The sequence below is a fragment of the Lontra canadensis genome, unplaced genomic scaffold (genome assembly GCF_010015895.1).
Source record: "Lontra canadensis isolate GAN:19392208 unplaced genomic scaffold, GSC_riverotter_1.0 scaffold134, whole genome shotgun sequence".
NCBI classification, from domain to species: domain Eukaryota; kingdom Metazoa; phylum Chordata; class Mammalia; order Carnivora; family Mustelidae; genus Lontra; species Lontra canadensis.
In genome coordinates this window covers 979,961-1,002,148 of record NW_022631128.1, presented here as the reverse complement: position 1 = coordinate 1,002,148, position 22,188 = coordinate 979,961, and the positions used below count along the sequence as shown (strand labels likewise).

The window sequence follows — 22,188 nt, the reverse complement described above, 5'->3', positions numbered from 1 at the left end:
ACAACCCTCATGATAGGGTTCATGCCCTTAAAAGAGGAAAAGACCTCTCTCTCTCTCTCTGAGTATGCACCAAGGAAAGGCCATATGAGAACACAGTGAGAAGGCAGCTGTCTACAAACCAGGAAGTGGGCCTTCACCAGACAGGAGTCTAATGGCACCTTGATCTTGGACTTTCTGGCTTCCAGATTGTAAGAAATAAATTTCTGTTGTTCTAGCCAGCCAGCCTATAGTGTTTTGTTAAAACAGCCCAAGATAAGATGGTCTTGATGTGTTATTGTTTTGATATGTTATTGGATTCAATTTGTTGAAGTTCTAAAAATTTTTGCATCTACTTTTTTTTTAAAAAGGTTTTATTTATTAGAGCAAGAGATCACAAGTAGGCAAAGAGGCAGGCAGAGAGTGAGGGGAAAGCAGGCTCCCAGCTGAGCAGAGAGCCTGATGCGGAACTCGATCCCAGGACCCTGGGACCAGGACCGGAGCCAAAGGCAGAGGCTTAACCCACTGAGCCACCCAGATGCCCCCATAAGAAAGCTTTTAACTCTAATGTATTTAAGAATAAAAAGGTTATCAGGTTATCTATCTTTTTCTAGAATGTGCACTATTAGTTGGTGTCTTTGAGAGACTGTGTCCATTTCATCTTGTTGTTGAATTTATTGGCCTAAGTTTGTTAATAATATTCCCTTATTATCCTTTTAATATCTATAGAATCTGTAGCAGTGTTATTTTCCTCATTCCTAAAATTGGTCATTGGCTTTTTCTTTTTTCCTGATCAGTTTCACTAGAGGTTTATCAATTTTATTTTACTTATGCTCTCAAAGATCCAGCTTTTGGTTTCAATGATTTTCTCTTTCCTGTTTCACTGATTGCAGCTCTAACCTTTATTATTTCCTTTCTTCTACTTTGGATCTCATTACCTCTTCTTGTTAGTTTTCTTAAGATGAAAGGTGCAGTCACTGACCTGCGACCCTTCCTTTTTAAGTAGGCATTTTTGTGCTATACAATGTCCTCAAGGTATGCTTTAGTGCCATCCCACAAATTACACTTTGTGTTTTCTTTTTAGTTCAGAAAATACTTTTTAATTTCCTATTTCAGCCTTCACTTCGTGGGTCATTTAGAAGTTTGTTTAGTGTCCAATGATTGCATTTCCCAGAGATGTTTCTGTTACTGATTGCTAATTTCACTCCATTGTGGTCAGAGAACCATACTTTGACTTGAATCTTCTTAAATTTACTAAGACTTGTTTAATGGCCTATCTTGGTAAATGTTTCATTTGCATTTGAAAAGGACGTGTTTTCTGCTCTTGTGGGATGGAGTGGTAAATGTCAAATCCGGATGGTTGATAGTTTTGTTCAAATGTTCTAAGGTCTCTTTTTAAAAAAAATATTTAGGGCGCCTGGGTGGCTCAGTGGGTTAAGCCGCTGCCTTCGGCTCAGGTCATGATCTCAGGGTCCTGGGATCGAGTCCCGCATCGGGCTCTCTGCTCAGCAGGGAGCCTGCTTCCCTCTCTCTCTCTGCCTGCCTCTCTGTCTACTTGTGATCTCTGTCTGTCAAATAAATAAATAAATAAAATCTTTAAAAAAAATAAATTAAAAAAAATAAAAAAAATATTCATTCGAAAGAGAGACGAGCGAGAGAGTGGAGCACAAGGAGGGAGGGGCAGTGGGAGAGGGACAAGTAGGCACCCCGCTGAGCAGGGAGCCCAACCTGGGACTCTATCCCAGGACCCTGAGATCATGAGCTGAGCCAAAGGCAGATGCTTAACCTACTGAGCCACCCAGGTGCCTCTCAAATCTTTAATGTTCTTACTGATTTTCTGTGTACTTGTTCTATTAGTTAGAGACTGTAATTGTTGGCTTATATAGTTTTTTCCTTAACGTATTTTGAAGCTGGTTATTAGGTGTGTAAACACCTAGGATTTTTATGTTCTCTTGATGAATTTGCCCTTGTTTGGTATTGATAGAGCCCCTCCAGCTTTCTATGGGTTAGTGTTATAGCATGGTATCTTTTACCATCCTCTTAGTTTTAACCTATTTGTGTCTTTATATTTAAAAGTGGGTTGGGGCGCCTGGGTGGCTCAGTGGGTTAAGCCTCTGCCTTCAGCTCGGGTCACGATCCCAGGGTCCTGGGATCGAGCCCCACATCGGGCTCTCTGCTCCGAGGGGAGCCTGCTTCCTCCTCTCTCTCTCTCTGCCTGCCTCTCTGCCTACTTGTGATCTCTATCAAATAAATAAATAAATTATTAAAAAAAAAAAAAGTGGGTTTCTTGGGGCACCTGGGTGGCTCAATGGGTTAAAGCCTCTGCCTTCGGATCAGGTCATGGTCCCAGGGTCCTGGGAGCGAGCCCTGCATCGGGCTCTCTGCTCAGCGGGGAGCCTTCTTCCCCCTCTCTCTGCCTGCCTCTCTGCCTACTTGTGATCTCTGTCAAATAAATAAATAAAATCTTTAAAAAATAAAAGAAAAGTGGGTTTCTTATAGGCAGCACAGAGTTGCATTCTTTAATCCCCAAGTTCGAGGACGCTCTAACTCTCCAAGCTACCCATTTCCTTGTAGGAGGTTCTAATAATTACAGCATCATTCCTCATGATGAACCCCACCTGCCTTCTTACACCGCTCCACCGGGGTAACACTCAGAGTTATTTCCACTTCCTGCCAACAATTTTTCAGCCAACAGGGACATCTAAACCTATGGCAACTACTCAGGCAGTGCCAGATCCAGCCACGGTGGGTCCACAAGGCCCACGGAAGATTATCTCAAGGCGACCTGAGAAGTACCAAAGGCTCCCTTGGAAAAAGTATGGGGGGGGCAGGAAATAGAAAACTAATTTCTACAGGGGAGGATCTTACTGATAGAAAAACAACAACAACAACATTTCTTTTCCTTTTCCAGAAAGCGTGTTAACCAGGAGAGAAAGCCTGGGCACAACCCAGAGTGGTCCGCCACAGCCCAGGCGGGCCCTTTGGGCAGGAGGAATTCTCCTCTGAGAGAGTGAGGAGCCCTGCTCTATGCCTGGGGTATTCGCTTCCTATCTCTGCTGCTGCAAATTCCCACACATTTGGTGGCTTAAAGCAGCACAGATTTCTTCTCTTACAGTTCTGTTTGTCGGAAGTCTAAAATCATGGTGTAGGCAGGGGTAGGTTCCTTCTGGAGACCTTAGGAAAGAGTTCCTTTCCTTTCCTCTCCCAGTTGCTCGAAGCCATCTGCATCCTTTGGCTCATGGCCTTTCTCAGCATCGCTCCAACCACTTGCTTCTACTGCCACGTCCCCTACTCCTCCTGATCCCACTGCCTGTTCCGCTGCCTCCTCTCATAATTGGCCTCGTGTTTATGCTGGTTGGTCCTGCCTGGATCATCAAGGATAATCTCCCCACCTCGGGTCCTTCACCTTAATTTTGTCTGCCAAGTCCCTTTCAGCATGCAAGGTAAGGGTGGCAGGTGCTGGGGCTGAGGCAGTGGGTGCCTTCGGGGGGGGCATTGTTGAGGCCCCCACACTGAGTTACAGGGTAGACCAGCTCTGCAGAAGGCAGGTCCACCAGGTCCTCCCTCCACCGTGAGACCTGTCCTGTCCAGATTGGTGTGAATTATCTTGCTCTTTGGACGTGAGCCTCTGCACTGTGTGCCCTGTGTCAGATGACGAATTTTCTGGTCCAGTCATCTCTGTCCAGCATGGCAAGGATCAGTGGTACAGAGCTCATGGGATTCAACCCTAACTCGGGTTGGTTTCTTCAGAGCGAAGCAGAGCAGGGACAGTTACAGAAGGGGCTTGGAACGTGGAGTCAAGCCAAGTGGCCAAGAATAAGTGTTGTATGTTGTAGAGGTGACCTCACGGGTTCCTGTCCCCGTCCTGCTGCGTTCTAGGAACCCTGAGCAACTGTCTTAACCATCTGGCCTGTTTTTACACGCGTCAGAGCTCGTAGCATCACCTTCATATTGTTGTCACGAGAACTAAATAGAAGGCGGTTCATGTGAGAGTCTTAATTAGCGAACGGCCTGACGCAGAGCAAGGGCTCAATGAATACTGCCGTTCTTACTATTTGAAGTCTTGACCGGTCCCACACAAGTTTTGGGGACTGTCCTACCAAGGCTCTTGGTCTCGGTTGGCTTCCCTAAGGGACCTAAGTAGCTATCTTGAAACTGTCCTTTAGCCCGGTCTTTGCCAGTGTACCTCCCAGCCCATCTTTTGGTGGTGGGGGGGGCAAGGACGCTGGCATGAATTCTGCCCCTGAGAGGCAGGCAGCCCCGTTTGATCTTGTCCATTGTCATCCCTGTGGAAAGACGGGACTGAGAAAAGTGGCAAGTGGCCACGCTACTGCACAGAGCCCACGATGCTGTGACCGCCACTGTTGGTTTGGGCCCACTGGCTGCCTGTCAGGGCTGGGGGACGGAGGGCGCAGAGTTACCCCGAGATCTTGTCTTAGAAAGCCAAGAAGGGAGAGTTAGGAGGGACAGAAGCCTGTCACCGGAAGCCTGGTATGTGTGCCAGGCTGATCCAAGGCAGGAGGAAGCAGGGAACGCGTTCTCTGCGAAGCAGCTGAAAGGCCCGAAACGCTAACTGCCTGATCGGGAGGGTCTTTCTCTCTTGAAGCAGAGGTGATTTAAGCCAACGAGGTTCTAACTTGCAAAGTGCCAGCAACTCTTAGCTCCAAGTTTCTTTGTCCTGTGAGAAATGACTATGAAATAAGAAGACCCATGTCCACGTGTGATTTACAGAAGCTGTATTTTGGAAGGTCAAGAGGACTGGAAGGGGCTCCTGCAAATGGTGTCCACGTGGGGGGACCTGCTGTGAGGGGCACAACTTCACCCGCCCAGCTCCCCATGGTGGGGGGAGGGGAAGGAAACAGAGCTTGGGGTGCCCAGGCCTGGAGGCTGAAAGCTCACGCGCAAATCCATCTTAACCAGATGAGAAATGCTCGCTGCTCTGACCGTTTCTCTCGACAAGGAACAGATTTAGGGACCGAACTGGACCGGGCCACCAGCCTGGGTCTTCAGCCTCCCCCCGACCGCCTCCACTCACTTCAAGGACAACTAGCCTCATAGCTTCAGGCCCTACAGTTTTTTCCACAGAAGCCTCCTTGAAACGGTGCTGCGAGTCACAGAGCTCCCCGTGTGGGGGACACAGCCTCAGGGCAGGCCTTTATCAACTGAGAGTTGCTTCGTAACAACAACAACAGCAACAAATCAACACACAGTTGCTGCTTTCCATAAAACTTGAAAAGAGCCGAATTAGTGCTGTGAAAATCTAATGCATGTTTATCATAAATAAGATACATTTTTAGAAGCTAGCGCATGAGAGTTACCCAGCAGCAAGGTTTTCCTCCTATCCGGTGTTTTTTCTCAATTCTCAAGGGGTCAGCAAACATGCTGAGTACTGTAAAGCCAAGGCTGGGTGGGGCTGGGTGAACAAGCACCGCCACCCAGGCCTGTGCATCATCTGGTTTAGTCTCTGAATTTAAAAGCTTCTTCAACACAAAGACAAAGGTTTCATCTCCCACTAGCAATATAGACACTGGTATAAACCCAAAGCTTGGGGTGCCTGGGTGGCTCCGTCAGTTAAGCGTCACTGGGCTCCCTGATCATCCGGGAGTCTGCTTCTCCCTCTGCAACACCCCCCACCCCACTGCTCCTGCTTTCTCTCTCGCAGATAAATAAATAAAATCTTTTAAAAAAACCTCCAAAGCTTTTGTTTGGTACAGTAGGGTATATTTATAATTTCAGTTCTCCAACATCTTAGCTAACGATGTGGAGTTAGCCATTAATGAGAGAGGGAGGAGGAGAGGGAGAGAGGGAAAAAGGGGGAGAGGGAGGGATGGAGGGAGACACAGAGAGGGAGGGTGGGGAAGGGGGAGGGAGGAAAGGGGAGAGAAACAACCTAAGCTATTAACTATCTTCGCTACTGATTTACCCAACGACCTTTGGTAAGTGCACTTCTCAAACATAATGAAAATGTTTATAACGCCCTCAGAGTCCCCCCATGACACTACAAAATCCGTACTGCATTAATATACTCACATGACTCCAAACAGAATGAATAATGTAAAAGAGTGTATGTTTAAGTGATGCCTGATCTAAGCCCTTTGGACTCTGTGACTTGAGATAAGATCCATTTCCTTGGTGATTTTAAATGATCCTAAGGTTTTGTCTTATTAGCCTGATGAAATCACGATTTTGGGGTAGAGTCCAAGGCCCCAGAGTTCTCTTTGGTCCCTGGTATTGACATGAATCATGAATCTGTGCTTCTAAACATTCAGTTCCTCCCCCTCTGTCCTTTTCCCCCACCACCTTGTTGCTTAAAATTTTTTAAATATGAAAGGAACATATGTAAGATTTTCTAAAACCCATATGTCAAATTAAGAAATTATCACACTGACAGCAGTTAGCAGTTTGCATAATTTAATGAAAAAGTACTGGTAAAAAGGTGACATTTGAAAAACGACTGAGTTTATCTTGGAAAACTGGACTATATAAGACAAAATGAAATAAAGATTAACAAAAGAAGGTTAAGAGGTAATACTTCAAACAACAGCAATATGTAGCAAATACATTTTGGGGCAGTTGAAATGTACACAGCTGAAGGCTCCTTCATTTACTTAGGAACATCCTGTAAAAATATCACAACTCTATTTCCCTGACTGCAATGATTTTAGTCAATCTTCTCCCCATGGCATTACATACGGAATTTGGCTGAAGCACGTTTTCAAATGTTTGCTTTTCCTCACACTCACTCAGAACCAAAAGGCATGAAAGGACACAGGCTGTGGTACTGGCCTTGAACAGAAGGAGTTTAGAACACAGCTCCGTTATAATGTCATTCCCAGGAAGGCGTCAAATTCATAGCCACCCCAGCAGAACTCAGAGAAAAAGCACAGGAACCCAGTGCATACATACAGGAGACCGTCTTCCTCATTTGGATAACTCACTGCTGCTTCCATCTGAACAGAACACAGGATGCCTATGACACATGCTACGGCGTGTTCACACGCGTACACAGGCATAAAGGAAACGTTTGCAAGGTGTGGCCAAACGGGAGGCAAAAATGCAGAAGTTTTCCAAAAAGGAGGATCAGAGCAAAAGCCACGGAACCCACGAACAAGGCTGCAGGAACGAAAGTGGGGAGAGGAAAAGGGCTGCGTTTCCCATGTCGGTGGGGAGTGGAGGAGCCCCGGGCTGCCTGGCACCTACTGCAGCGGGGCTGTCTGTCCACCAGCAAGCGACGTGAAAATCTAAAAATGGCCTCTTTTGTCTGAAAACTCCCACTACGCTTTCCCAAACTAGAAGAAAGAGAATATTAATTTAAGGCTAAGAAGAAAAGAGAGCAGAGAACTATAGTCGGCTTCACATTTTAAAAACTGTAACATTTCCCCCTTCTTTAAATGGGAAGCGGACATGTTTTATCCCCCCCCCACACGAAATTATTCTCTTCCTCCCAGAAATAAATCAAGGCTGATCGTTTGGGAACAGGGTATAAGCAACTTCTGAAAAATGGCTCCAGCCTTTTTGTTTGGGAAACTGCCTCGGATTCAAAGTTGGTAGAAAGCTAAATTATATCCATGTGTTAAACACATGCTTTCAAATTCTGTTTGACAATAAAAATCTGTTTCAAAATTAAAGCAGGTAAGAATACTTAACCTCTGTGCATTTTACTATATTTTAATTATACCTCAATAAAAATTTTATAAACATTAAAGCAGGTATACAAAAACTGTCAGCCAAACTTATTTAAGTCAAACTGATTTGAAAACAGTAACACAAAAACCCTGACCTGGTACAAATCCCCCAGAATTGGTCTCACTTTGGGAAAGGCTCTGGGATCCTTCACAAATGCCTAAGCTGAGAGAATCAGAGCATTTTCCTTGGAAGCAGTACTTTTTTGTACCTTTGTAAACACTATCCACAAGTTAGCCTTTTACGCTTGTTAGACGGGTGAAGGAGTTACAAGTGCGTCCCCAACAAGCAGGTCTAGGAACAGGCACTGGACACTTAGAAGCATTAGGAGTATTGACTTGGTAAGGTAAGATACTGTGAAAGGAGCTCAACCTTGTGCAGAGCAAAGGAAGAGGGTAGTGAGTCTGACAGTATCTGAGATGTTGGTCCCCGGTCTCTGCCCGAAGCGGGTTTCCAGATACCAGTGGAGTTAGAAACTGCCTACAGACAGGAGCTCTGAGAGTCACATGCTGTAGGTTCGAAAAAGAAGTAGTTTTAGTGTCTGATAATCACGGTCTCTTGCAAATCCGTAAAGGACACAAGGACTCTTAATACGTATGTGCGTCAATGTGTTAATGTGACTGGAGAGCTGTCCCCAAGTATTTACTGAGCAAGTACTCTAGGCCCAGCTGTTCTCAACAGCCTCTGGCAGGAAAATTTCTGGATAATCTGTAATTCTTATAATGTGCTTGTGAAAATTAGACTTGAAACGGTTTCAAAAACTGCAAAACCCACTTCACTGTGGAGCGTTTTATTCTCACTACAATCCCTCCTAACATATGCGAGAGTCCTTTTGGTGTGGGGGGTTCTCCCCAGTGTACGGGGTAAAGGCAAAGATTAAGCTATTCTTGGAGGGTGCTGATCACCTCTGCATTGAACTGTGGGAAAGGGGATGCATCTTGCTTTTGCCGTGGCAATCCCGTCGAGAGTCGTGGGAAGGATTTTCCCTGTCTGCGCTAACTCTCCTGACCCTGACTTTCTCTTTATTCCCATCACTTTCTGCCTCTGAATCGCTCAGCTCCAAATCTGGGCAATACCCATCGTTTTCCTGATAGGGAGCTCTCCCTGCAGACCGCCTGACAAGCTGCTTGCCCCAGAGCTGCTCCTTGGGGTTAATATTCTTAGTTGGTTTTGCACAGCATTGGAGGTCCTCTGTGGTCCTCACCCACCTGTTGGTGGCCTCCTTAAAGGACCTGCTAAAGTGTTCCATGGTGGATTTTCTAAAGGTGCCCTGACTGGCCAAGTGGGAGCTGAGCATGGACTCCTGGTTACAGAACCTCTCACTCGAGCTGTCTTTTTGGGTGACATCTCCAGACCAGCTGCCCTCCAGGCCGTTGGATTTGGCAAGCTTGGAGGTAGGCTGACTTTTCCCGTTCCCAATGGAAGACTGCCCATGCAGGGCAGCCTGAAGGACCAGAGGCTTTCCCAGCGACTGCCCGTGATAGAACTCCGGAGATGGAGCTCTCCAAGCAGGACTGGGATCCTTTGCTTCGCTCCTCGGACGGCTGAGACTGGCCAGCAGACGGTTACTCTTGCTCTCTAGCGGATGTCTCGGGTATGATTTCGTTCTCCTGTCTAGTGACTCCTGAGGTGCCTGCATGCTCCTTACGCTGTGAACAGGGGAGCTGCTGGCAGGAGACAGGGCTCCAGGATCAGGCTCTGTGGAGCTGTTTCGGCAGTCTTCTGGAGCTGATTTGGGCATTTTTAACTTTAAGGTAATTCTCGGTGGTGGGTAAAACAACGAGTTTTCTGGTGCATTTGTCAAAGGAAGTCCTGAGAGCGAAAAGAAAGATTCGTTTTAACAACTGATTGAAAGAATGGCGCATGTGCTCACTGTGGCCCAGAGGCCCCCGTAGCCGCCGTTCCAGACCTCCGATGAGCCCCGCTGCCCACGGATTCGCGCCACTGCACAGAAGCTGGAAAACTCAATGATGCCATTGTTCACAGCGTGACTCTTAGCCTCTTCCCCTCTGCTCTCCCAGTCTGTAAAGGGATCCCAAAGATGAGTGTGCCGCCTCCTGTACCCCCAGCTCGTTCCCTCCGTTTCTGAAAAGAACGTCACTAGCCATGGTTTAGAACAGGGTCTGCCAATGTGTGTGTGTGTGTGTGTGTGTGTGTGTGCGCACGTGTGAGTGCCGCACAGCACTTAGGATGTGTCTTAGAAAGACACTTCAGACCCTGCCCCCAATCTCTCCTGCGCTTCTCAAAGCAAGTCAAATATAAACCCTCAAGAACATAGCAAACGCTTTGGCGGATGAAGAGTAGGTGAAAATGTGTTTTAACCCAGCAATAGTAGAAATGGTAGCGGGTGGTTCCCGTGTATTTTAGGTCTTGAACCTAAAGTAATTTCCTGACTGTGAATGGCCATCACGGAGGTGTGGGGCAGGTGCTGCAGCGGCAAGGCCAGCAGAAAAGAATCACAGCATTCCCGCCCACGGCCTGCTCTGGGCTTGGCCTGGGGAGTACTGGCCATCAGTTACCTGGTCATGTTATCCTATGGTCATATTTAGAACAGATCTTCCTTTCTCTATTACTTTGAATGCTCTGAAATCAAGAAAAGCACTACGGAACAACTCCTCCTTGCACAGGGACTTGACCTTCGCCCACGAGAGGACAACCAGTAGGTGCCCAGGTAAGACGTGTTCCCTCAGGGTGCATGGTGAATACTGACCGCTCCCATCTCCACCTGGGCGGCGGGGGGCAGGTGGGGGCAGGTGGGGGGCTGCCACCTGCTGGTAGCACAAGCAGTGATGCGACTGGTTCCCACCCACCAGAAGCCATGTGGTCTAGCAGCCCATCTCCTTGGCACGCAGGGCCCCCACCCCTGCTGTCCTTTCGTTTTTCTTGTCTTATCTGTCCCGGTGACTTTGTGGCTGAGCAGTCCTGCTCCCTCCTGCTATACCATTCTGCTGTGTCCTTACAAATAGCCCAGAGCCTTTGAGGCCTACATGACATCTCATTTCTGGGTGTCACTCTTACTCTATGGCTGGCCCTTAGCTGGAGCTAGATTCTGTGCACCCTGCATAGTGACTCCTGGTTGGCCAGGCTCTGCCACGAACCTCTGTATTAAATGAGGGTAGTATTGGGAGGTTACAAATGTCACCGAACATGACTGTCATTGCAGCCAAGCTCCCCATGCTTAGGGCACTGTCTCTCTCACCAAGTGGGCAGCATATCCTACAGGCAGGGACTCGGTCTTGCTGACCGCTCTACTCTCTAGCTCGGTTCTTACTTCACAGGGGGTAATCCACAAATAATCGTAAATTAGAGACAGAACCCAGATCTCCTAACTACTGGCTAAGGGTTTAACAGACTATCGTTAAGACGAGTAACCTTGGAATTAAATGTTTTCTGGAAACTAGGATTAGATCCTCTCCTAGTGATTTCTAAATGAATCTGATGGTTATAGAATACTTTCATGGCTTTGACCAGTGGCCCTTGATATCTCCCTCACACCTAGATTATCTGCCCTAGACCTGCAAGTCCCCTAACCCCACCCTGGGATCTCTTGCCTTGTAAGTTGACAGTGAAATGGGCCATGTTGTACCAGGGTTGGACTAGAGCAAATGAGATATTCAACAAGAATTTTAAAACATTTTTAAGTAAAACAGTTGACATAAAATTTTAAATTGTTAAAACAGGATGTAACCAGAGTCTATATTAGGACATCTTTACTATAAGGTTACCTGCAGCAATTTCCTGGTTAATAAGCTGGACTTGCAAACCGAAGATCTGTTCCTGTATTTTGTTCTGTGATAGTTTCAGCTTCTCTCGCCTGCTTATCATGTAGCACAGATTTCGGACCTGAAAGCCCAACCCAGAGCAGACAGAGATTTTTGTCATGTTACGTAAAACTGACAATTATAAATTGTTTAGCTAAAATGAAGACAACTAAAATCAAGCGGGGTACAGATGGGGGTGGGTGAGGAGAGAAGACAGAACACAGAAGTCTACAGGAATTCACGGAGCACATCAGTCAGGGGATCACGGGCCCCATATCAATCAGCGGCACAAGGGAGACGCTCCAGAGCGGCCTTCTGAAACCTACTCTCCCTGCGGTGTGACGGGCTCAGTGTTTACCAGCATAGCCAAGCTGGGAAGACCGGGTGAGGATTTAACATTTCAGTCTTCCCTTTGGATCCTCGAATAAAACAATGGCAATGCTGGATCCAGAATTTTCTAACGAGTGCTGGACCAGCACAGCAGGATAAAGGTCTGCTGGGAAGACTGAAAGTGGCTTTTTTGCTCACACCTCCAGCTTAGCCAAATCTCCAGTCACAGCGGTACAATCCTCACACCCCATACTCCCCACCCCACTTAGACAAATCACCCTACCTTCCTTCCTGTGCCCCAGTTTATTCATCTGTAAATAGGGCTAACAATAGTACTTTCTTCACAGGCATCATGTTAGGGTTAAATGAGTTAATATTTATGAAAGGCTTAGAACAGTGTTGCCACACAGTAAGTGCTATAGATGTGTGAGTTAAATTTTCCAAAGTGAGCCAGATCTAGTCCCTTCCAAATTCTGGTAGCAGTAAGAAAAACAAGACATCTCTATAATTATACTTGATTATAAAATTCTCTAGGGTAAACACAGGGCCAAACTTATCTTTTAAAAAGTGAGTTAAGCCGAATTATCTGGTGAGGAGTATCAACCAGAGGCGATTTTGACCCCCCAAGAGGCATTTGGCAATCTAGAACCATTTTTGGTTGTCACAGCTGGGTAGGTTGGGGGCGGGTATCTGCTACTGGGAGGAGGCCAGGGATGCTGCTGAGGACCTTACAGCATCCCCCACAACAAAGGACGGTCTCCCACAACGAGGACCATCCAGCCAGAATGTCAGCAATGCCAAGCCTGAGAAACTGATCTAGTTCTTTCCTCCACAAAATTCATTCTTTCGGCAGCCCATAGTCTTATGTGTCAGTAAAATATAGCTGAGCCAATTTAGGCTCGACAGTGAATAAAAACTAAACCAAATGAGAATTTATTTCAGATATAAGGTTCATCTGTAAGTGAGGGCTTTCCAATTCTCCTGAAATCGCCTGTCAAAAATTGAAACAGAGTCTCATGTTTGGGGCCACAGTACAATCAGAAGATAAGCAAGGACACAGAAGCCCACACTGGAAATGAGCTGACCTTTAGAAAACAAGAGACAAGCTGGAAGCAGGGCCTCCATTTCTACGCAGACCGAAACCTAAACAGTAACCACAGCTGATCACCTTACCCTCTCTAGGTCTTGCCGGAGATGCATAAACATTCTCATGCGAGTGTGAATACTCTCCTCTTTTGGCTGCACCAGGCCATTTTCTTCATCCTGCTTCGGAGGAAATAATGGCTTATTGAAGTTACTTTTCCGCTTCAGTTTCCAGTAGTTGTAGATGAAGTCCACGGCTAGTGTGGGCAGCCCCAGCTCTGAGGCCACATCTTCCACGCGGACCAGGGAATAGAACTCCTCCTCCAGCTCCCGAAGCTTCTGTGCTCGCAGGCTGGTTTTCTCGCTTTTGGTCTGGCTCTGCTCTGCAGACCTGTGTAGGGGGTACTCGGTCTCCCCGAGTTTCTGCCTATTTTGGCTGTGCTTGAGGCAATAGGACTTGAACTTCACTTCATCCCCCTCATCTAGGATGGTCTTCATCTCTAGGCTGTGCTCAAAGGCACAGGTGACATGGAAGGCAGTGATGCAGCTTTTCACAGAGCACTGTGGGAGGAAAAGATGTGTTAAGGCAGCAGGGCTGGGTGCAGGGGGAGGGCAACACAATATCCCTGGGCTTTAATTGAGATCTCACAGGAAGCAAAGCAAAGGCAGGGAGAAAACTGGTCCTAAATTGACCATGACAGTTGCTTTACAAGTAACTCAAGAAATCTGATTGTATAGAAAACAGAAAGAACAGAGGCAAAAAAAAAAATTCTAACTGTCCTTTAAGATTTCAGTCAAGCACTAAGTTTTTCTGAAAGGTCTTCCTTGACCCCTCTCTGAAGAGTCATGCTCTACCTTCTCCATGCCCCCCCACATCCCCTTATTATGTGTTTCTCTAATGGTACTTTTCGCACTGTACCTACAGTAGAGTAAAGGTCAAAAATCCCTGACTAGAGCTCTTAAAGACAGAAGCGGTGACATTCATCTTTGCATTGCCATCAACTTTTGAACAGGCACGTGCTCAAGAAATGTTTCTAAAGAAAAAAGAAAAGAAAAGAAAAGAAAAAAAGAAAAGAAAAGCTTCTAAATAAACAAAAGAAATAACAGAAGTCAGTACTATTGCCAGAGCATCTACTGGTTCCAAAAAGGCTAGAGGATCTCCAATACCTACGTAGCCTAACATCTTGAAATTGTTCTTATGGAGGGGTGCTGTCCAACATGGTGGCCAATGAGCCACAAGTAGCTATTCAAACTTATATTAAAATTATATACAATTAAAAATTCAATTCTTCAGTCGTATGAGCCACATTTCAACCATACTGGACAGCACAGGTTTCCATCACTGCAGAAAGTTCTATGGGAAATTAGACCTACAGATAATCTGAGATTAAGTTTATAACATTCTGCTGTTCATCGACATAATACCTCTGTTAAGCAGCATGCACTGAGGATTCATTTGCAGGGCGGCAGAGGAGGAAGAAGCTGGCCTGGGACATACCCCTGAGTTCCAGTTTGTCTTAATTACCATATGTTTTGATTACAATGCTACAGCTTTCCTTCCAAAGACTTTTAAATGCATGGGTGCATGTATATGCTTACACAGAGGAAGAAGGGAAAGCAGTGGAGGATTTGTTTCTAAAAACAGTGGGAATTCCCATGGTGAAAGCCAAATCTCAACTCTTCTGGAAGCCTGCATCTGGGTGGCAGACTGCTCAATTGCCTATATGTTGGGTTTTTGATGACTAAAAATAGGAAATAACCTTGGATAGGAGTAAAGACTAAAAAAATGCAAACCCTGATAGGTCTCCTTATAATAGATGGAGAAATTCAACACCTAAGATAACACTGGCAACCACCAAAGCTTTAATGGGGACAGATTCCATTTTGGCTAATTTTACAGGACAGAGAATTCCAGAGATGAAATATAATTCGAAGATTATCTTATCCAGCCTCACATTTATTATTGCTTGTCCTTCCTTCTAGAGTACCTGAAGTTCTACCTCTGGTGCCCCGCTCCCCCAACTCCTTCCACTTTTCAAGCAAGTGATAATCTAGCCACTTAAACTGCATTCCTGAGATAGCCCACCCCAGCTTTGGACAGCTCTACTGGAGAAGTCTGTTACCTTACACTGAAATCTGTATCCTTAAAATGTCCATGTATTTGAAAATCTCTCATGAAAATGAGGATAATGAAAGCCAAAGATGCACTTTTATTTGGGCTCCTTTTGTTATCACTTGGCTAAGAAACTAGCCAGTCATTTAGAGAACACATAGCAAAAGGCATTCTTTAGCAAAAGATTAAAAGTGTTGGGCATAATGCTCTTTTGCTGTTTAGTAACTGATAAAAATATGGGAGGAGAAAGCAAAAGGGCTGTTTCCTATTCAAGGGGATGAATGTGTGACATAAAAGTACTACTGATAGGAAGCTAGGGGTGCCTGGGTGGCTCAGGTGTTAAGCATCTGCCCTCAGCTCAGATCATGAGCTCAGGGTCCTGGGATTGAGCCCCGCATCGGGCTCCCTCGCTCAGTGTTGAGTTTGCTTTTCCCTCTCCCTTTGCCTCCTCCCTCCGCCATGCTCTGTCTCTCTCTCAAATAAATAAAATCTTTAAAAAATGGAAGCCAAAACCAAACCATCTCAGGTCAAATTTATAGACATATGTAGAGACTTAACTATAAGTTACTAAAAATAAAAGTTGTGTACTTAGACGAAAAATGGAATGGCCTTAGGAAACTGCCATAAAATCCATTCAATTGCAAAAAAAAGGTCATTCTATGATATTTATAGCTGAAGGTCTATATATTTTGATGGTAAAGGAGAAATGCCATGCAAGTTTTGGTGCCAATCAAATACCTCTCTACTTTTCTCCAAAAACATATACTTGGAACATTCTAGTAAACAAAATGCCTTTATATACATCTCATTTATTTCTACTGTAACCACTTAAGGTGACAGAGGAGGTATGATGATGCCCATTAAAATAAGAGGTTTATCAGGGGCCTGGGTGGCTCAGTGGGTTAAGCCTCTTGCCTTCAGCTCAGGTCATGATCTCAGGGTCCTGGGATCGAGCCCTGCATCAGGCTCTCTGCTCAGCAGGAAGCCTGCTCCCCCCCACCTTCTCTGCCTGCCTCTCGGCCTACTTGTAATCTCTGTCTGTCAAATGAATAAATAAAATCTTTAAAAATAAGAGGTTTATTGAGATATAGTTTATGTGCCATAAAAGTCACCAATTTTAAGTATACATTTCAACAGTTTTAGTATGTTTACAGAGTTTTGCAACCATCACCAGTACATAATTCCAGTACATTTCATCACCCCAAAAGAGAAATCTCCTGCCTACCTGTAGTCACTTGCTGTTTCCAATCCCAGTGTCAAGCAACCACTAATTTAACTTCTGTGTTTCTGTAGATGTGTCTATTCTGGACATTTCATATAGGAGAAATCATACAACATGTGGCATGTTTGTCTGTTTTTGTTCACTTAGCATGTTCTCAAGGTCCAACCATGTTGCAGCACGTGTCAGAATTTCCTTCTTCTAAAAATGTGCTAAACAACGTTCCACTGTATGGATATACCACATTTGTTTATCCATTCATCACTTGATGGACATTTGAGTTGTTTCCACTTTTTGGCTATTACGAAATAATGCTGCCATGAGCATTGTGTATAAGTTTTTGTGTGGACATATGTTTTCATTTCTCTTGGGTAAGGGGCATTAAGGGATTAACCCTGCCCAAAGAAATGTTGGCCCTGTGCCCCCAAGCTCCTAAGAGGTAACCTTTAAGCCTCTGGAATGTCCTGACTGATAAGAGGGTCTTTGTTTATCTGGGGTCCTTGGCCATGTCAGATAGTCTATGCTAAACAATGTGATTTATGGTGGAGGCTTTGGGTCACATGGGATCAGCCTGACCTCTGGAGGAACTGGAAACTATAGTTAGCCATGAGGGTGGTCAACTGTGTCTAAGCCACCAACTCCTGATAAAATTTCTGAACGCTAAGACCCTAGCTGCGCTTCCCTATTTGACAATACTCTGTGTATTATCACACATCGTTGGTGGGAGAAATAAACACTGTCCACAAGACTCCGCTTGGGGAGGACAACTGGAAGCTCCATGCCTGGTCCCTCCTGGACCCTGCCCTATGTGCCTCTCCCCTTTGCTATTTTTAATCTGCATCCTTTGACTGTAATAAACCGTAACCATGAGTACAATGGCTTTTCTGAGTTCTGTGAGTCCTTCTAGTGAATTATTGAACCCAAGCGTAGCCCTGGACACCTCGCAAACTGCAGGTGTATACTTTGAAGTGCAGTTGCTGGGCCATATGGTGATTCTACATCTAACCGGTTGAGGAATTGTCTACCTGGTTTCTACAGTGCCTGCATGTTTTACATTTCCACCAGCAAAGCACAAGGGTTCTGATTCCTCCACATTCTCACCAATAATTGTTATTGCCAGCCTTTTTGATTATTATCACCCTAGTGAGTATGAAGCGGTATTTCACTGTGGTTTATTTATTTATTTATTTTTAAAGGGGGGGGGAGAAAGAATAATATTATATATATTCTTCAGAAATTAGAGAAAAGAAAGGAATTAAGAGATATTTTGTCACCCCCCCCCCCCCAAATAGTGTGTCCTCCTCAAAAGGGAATGGCACATGCCTGGAACAGCAAGGGCCTGGTGCACATGTCCTCAGCAGTTCCTGTCCCACTGCAGGACAGTGTCCATTTGGTTGTCTTTAATCCCAAATAATCTGTAAACAGACAACTGGGTGGTATCATAGCAATTTTCTCAAAACTCTGTCACTGACACAATGTCACAAATGGTTCAAGTAGCCTACAAAACCTACTCCAGCCATTGTATACTTAAACTCCAGCACCCACAGTGGCCACAAGCCTTTCTGACCTCTCATTCCTAAGGGTCTGCAAGGTTGGAGGGCAGATGTCACTTCAGTGTTATTTAACTTTTTCCAGGTTTATATCCAGCCTCCCTTAATAGACTACAAACTCCTGAAGGCAGGGACCAGAAATGCCTTAGAACCAGAACAATCTGTACTGACAAAATTTGGAATATATGAAAAAATATTAAGCACAGTCACTGGTAGGCATACTTGCATTTTGCCACTTGTTGAAGATTTTCATTTGTTTTTAAAGAAGTTCAATTTCCTCATCATCAAACTTCTATTAGCCTAACAGTAAACTCATAGCAGCCCACTGATTTACCCGGACTTCAATCCACTTGCGTGTGACTTCAAATATGCCCACATCCCTCTACTTTCAAAAGGGACACTTATCTACTTCCAAATATTTGATGATTCTACTCAGTTTGGCTGGATGAGTGCTACAGCTTTCCATCAGCAAAGTCCAACAGACTCCAAGGAATAATAATATGAATAATTTAAAACAAGTACAACTACTATTACTGCTAACATTTACTGAGTATTTACTCTGTGTTAGGCACTGTGCCAAGCCCTCTACCACATTAATTTTTTTTTAAAGATTTTATTTATTTATCTGACAGACAGAGAGCATAAGCAGGCAGAGAGGCAGGCAGAGAGAGGAGGAAGCAGGCTCCCCACTGAGCAGAGAGCCCGACGTGGGGCTCGATCCCAGGACCCCGAGATCATGACCCGAGCTGAAGGCAGAGGCTTAACCCACTGAGCCACCCAGGCGCCCCCAAAGCTCATATTCTTAACCAGTGTTCTTTCTTTCTTCTCAAGGAAAACCTAAAGCCTCTAGACCTAGGTTGAGTGCAGCCTGAACATAAGACATATAAGGACCCTACAGGAATTCTGGAAAGCTGACAGTTAGAGGGACTGTGGCCAAAGTCTAGGCAAAATTCAGAGCTGTCTGGGGCATCTCATTTGAACCCTGTCTTTATGATCTAGTTCAGGATTATCAGAAGACTTCATGCTTAGGAAAAAGGTTCTAGCTCTCAGATATGAAAGATGTAGACACTGGCTGTGTTTAGACCCCAAACCCACCAGCTCTGGATTCTATCTTTCCCCAGCAAATGTTCCCAAATCAAAAGAAGACAGATACAAGTATTCCCACTGCTGGGAAACAGGGAGAATAAACACAATTCACAAATAGTTAAGAGATCCATAAAGACTTAATAAAACAAAATACCCCAAATATGTTACTAACCACAAAGACTTAAACCCCCAAGAACAATGATGCTAATAAAACTTGACCCCTACTGAATTACTATATTTGTTTACTATGTTTTTGATTCACATAGAGGGAAAAAGATGTCAAATTATTAATGAGTTTGGAATTAACTTTCCTTTGTGGTAGTTTAAAAGGAAGAAAAAGGTTTGGGTCTGTTTTCCCACAGGAAAACTAGGTATCAACCATGGAAAACAAATGCCACTCTATTAGTATAAGTAGAAGGTAGGTGAGAAAAGAATCACACACTTCAGAAGGTCACCTGACGTTCATTCCCCCTTCACCCGAGGGGGAGGGTCTTCAATACAGCCTGGCACTCTCACTGCACCTCCTCAAACCACAAAATGGTCCCACGCCTCTCCTCAGACCTCTGGGCCTCCCTCTCAGCTGATGGTCCTGCTTCCTACCTCACAGAGGAACCGAAAACAATCGAGAGAGTGCCTCTGCGGGTCCGCACCAGCACGTGTGCCTAACACTGCACCTGCACTCTGCCTTCGGGGCTCCTGTCCTGGCCACCGCCTCACCGTGCGCTTCACCCACCCTCTCCCACCTCCTGAAAACCTCACTCCAGCAGTGTTTCCTTTTTCCATCGGGTCACTCCCTTTCATGCATACTGCGACGTTCTACGTGCTAACAAGTGTACATGCATATTTGGTATTTCCACCATCTTGAAGACAAGACCTCTTTACTTCACTTTTCTGAACTGTTCTTACTCCCTTCTTCGTCCTAACCACTGGCCATGTAGCTTTTGCCATCACTAGTGCACCTAAATGGTTCCTCCCAATGACCAATAATCACACTGCTCAATTCAGGGCTCAGTCTCTCCTCCTCATCTTCAGTGGCATCTTTACACCACTGATCTTCTCCTTCTCCTTGAAATGATCTCTTCTCGAGTTCTAAGCTGCTACACACTCTCAGTTTTCCTCCTGGCTTCCTCACGGTCTCCTCTTGCTGCTTCTTCCTATTCTGCTGGACTTCGTCACGCTGCAGTGCTTCCAGGTCTACTGCTCGGTACTGTTCTATCTACACTCACTCACTCGGTGATCTTACCCAGTTCAGGCTAAAGCCATCTCTAGGCCAGTGGCTCCCAAATGCGTGTCTGCAGTCTGGGGCTTCTCCCAGACTCCAAACTCACACAGATAGCTGCCAGCTTGACATTTCCACTAGGATGTCAAAGAGACATCTCAAACTTAAATGTCTAAAACTGAACTAATCAGCTCTTCCCCCAAATCTGTTCTTCTGCAGAGTTTCTCTATTTGGTTTATGGCACCTTCATCCTTCCCACTATTTGGGCCCCAAGGGTCATGGTCCCAGGTTCCCGGGATCAGGCCCCATGTTGGGCTCCCTGCTCAGCAGAGAGCCTGATTCTCCCTCTCCCTGCGCTCTCTCTCTGTGTGTCAAAGAAATAAATAAAATCTTTTAAAAAGCAAACAAAAAAACCTATATAACAGCACAGAGAATACTAATCACGACCCCCATATAGCAATCAGCCAGCTTCAATAGTAATTAATGTATGACCAATCTTGTTTTATCTTTAACCCCTATAGTAGCTTGCCCCCAAATGATTTTGAAGCGATTAGACATCATATCATTCTAAACAGTGATTCTCTTACAAACACAAGTCAAATCATGTCACTTGCCTGCTCAAAGCCCGTCAGTGGCTCCCCCTTAAACTGAGAGTAAAAACAAAAGCTCTCATAAGGACGCTGGAAGCCCCACACCAGGGGCTGGCAGACTATGGCCTGCAGAGCAAATGCAGCAGCTGTCTTTGTGTGGCCCAAGAGCTCAGAATGGGAACTAAGGCTCTTTTTACATTTTTAAATGATGTAAAAAATAAAAAGAATACTTCATGACACGTGAACTAACGTGAAATCGGCATTTTAGAGTCTGTAACGTTTAACTGGAATACAGCCACGTCCATTTGCTTAAGTACTGCCTGTGGCTGTCTCTGTGCTCAAGGCAGAGGTGAGTGGTTGTATCACAGAATGCATGACCTGCAAAGCCTAAAATATTTATTTGCTGGCCGTTTACAGAAAAAAAACCCGCCAACCCCCCCCTTAACCAGTCAAGTTCCCATATGATCTCTCTTGATAGTCTCTTCTCACACACTCCACTCTAGCCTCACTCACTGGCCTCTTTCTGTCACTCAAACAGGCCAGACACACTCCTATCTCTGATCATTGGCTGATCTCTCTGCCGGGAATATTTTTTACCCAAAATATTTGTATTGTTTTCTCTTACTTTCAAGTCCTTCCTCAAATATCTCCTCTACCACGAGTCCTACTCTGACCACTCTATTTAAACCTGTAAAGCACGCCGCCTGACCCACACTCCCCATCTACTGACCATACTCCACGTTTTTCCTTCCTATAGCACTTCCCATTTTCTCATGCACCATTTAGTATCTATTCCTTGTTCTCTACTTCTCCCAACTCAAACCCAAGTTACGTGGCACAAGGTTCTTTGTTGGCTTCGTGATAAATCCCAAGTGTCTAGAACAGTGCCTGGCACACAACCAGGCACTCAAATATTTGTTGAATGTATGTAATTCTTTATAATAAAACATTTAAGAGTCTTAATTTGGTAAGATCTTTAAAAATGCAGACTCTATACTCTAAGTAATAAAAGTAGGAACTATTGACCTGCAGATGAAAATCCTACTCCAGAATGCTTCCTCCAACCATCTGTCCGACCATCCATCAATCTACTATTTACTGTCTGTCCGCCATGTCAGGCGTGTGGGGGATCTAAGGATGAAACAATCTGAGCTTACAGTCTACTAAGGAAGATAAATCTCAGATAAATAACTCAGACAGTGTGGCAGAATGTAGTAACGTGGGGCTGTAATACAAACTCGAGTCTGCTAAGGTCAAGGCTAGTGTATTCTTTTACCACAGTCATGCTGCCATTTATTAACTTGTCTAAAAAAATCATCCTTTAAAACAGAAAAGATAGGGAGAAAAATGAAGGTACTACGATAATGAAAGTAAGTAAATCAGAGGATGTAAGTTCAATGTGCTGTTATAAAATGGCTAATAATGGGGCACCTGGCTGACTCAGCCAGTGGAACATAAGACCCTTGATCTTGGGGTCATGAGTTTGAGCCCTACACTGGGTACAGAGATAACTTAAAACAATTTTTTAAATGGCTAATAATTATAAAAACATGGAAAATATTTCATTTTCTTAGTGGG

General features: G+C 45.0%; 1 protein-coding gene across 7 annotated transcripts in view; it reads right to left on the bottom strand.

Moving 5' to 3' along the window:
* Positions 1-6,370: 6,370 nt before the first annotated feature.
* The window catches only part of JADE3 (jade family PHD finger 3), a 133,002-nt gene continuing 117,184 nt past the window's right edge, over positions 6,371-22,188 (bottom strand). For all 7 annotated transcript variants that reach the window (XM_032842894.1, XM_032842898.1, XM_032842893.1 and 4 more), the window contains 3 exons: positions 12,924-13,394; positions 11,385-11,502; positions 6,371-9,471 (listed from right to left, as the gene is read on the bottom strand). In XM_032842894.1, the coding sequence (XP_032698785.1) occupies positions 8,561-9,471; positions 11,385-11,502; positions 12,924-13,394 (1,500 nt within the window). In that variant the 3' untranslated portion in view covers positions 6,371-8,560. The remainder of the gene's footprint in view (positions 9,472-11,384; positions 11,503-12,923; positions 13,395-22,188) is intronic.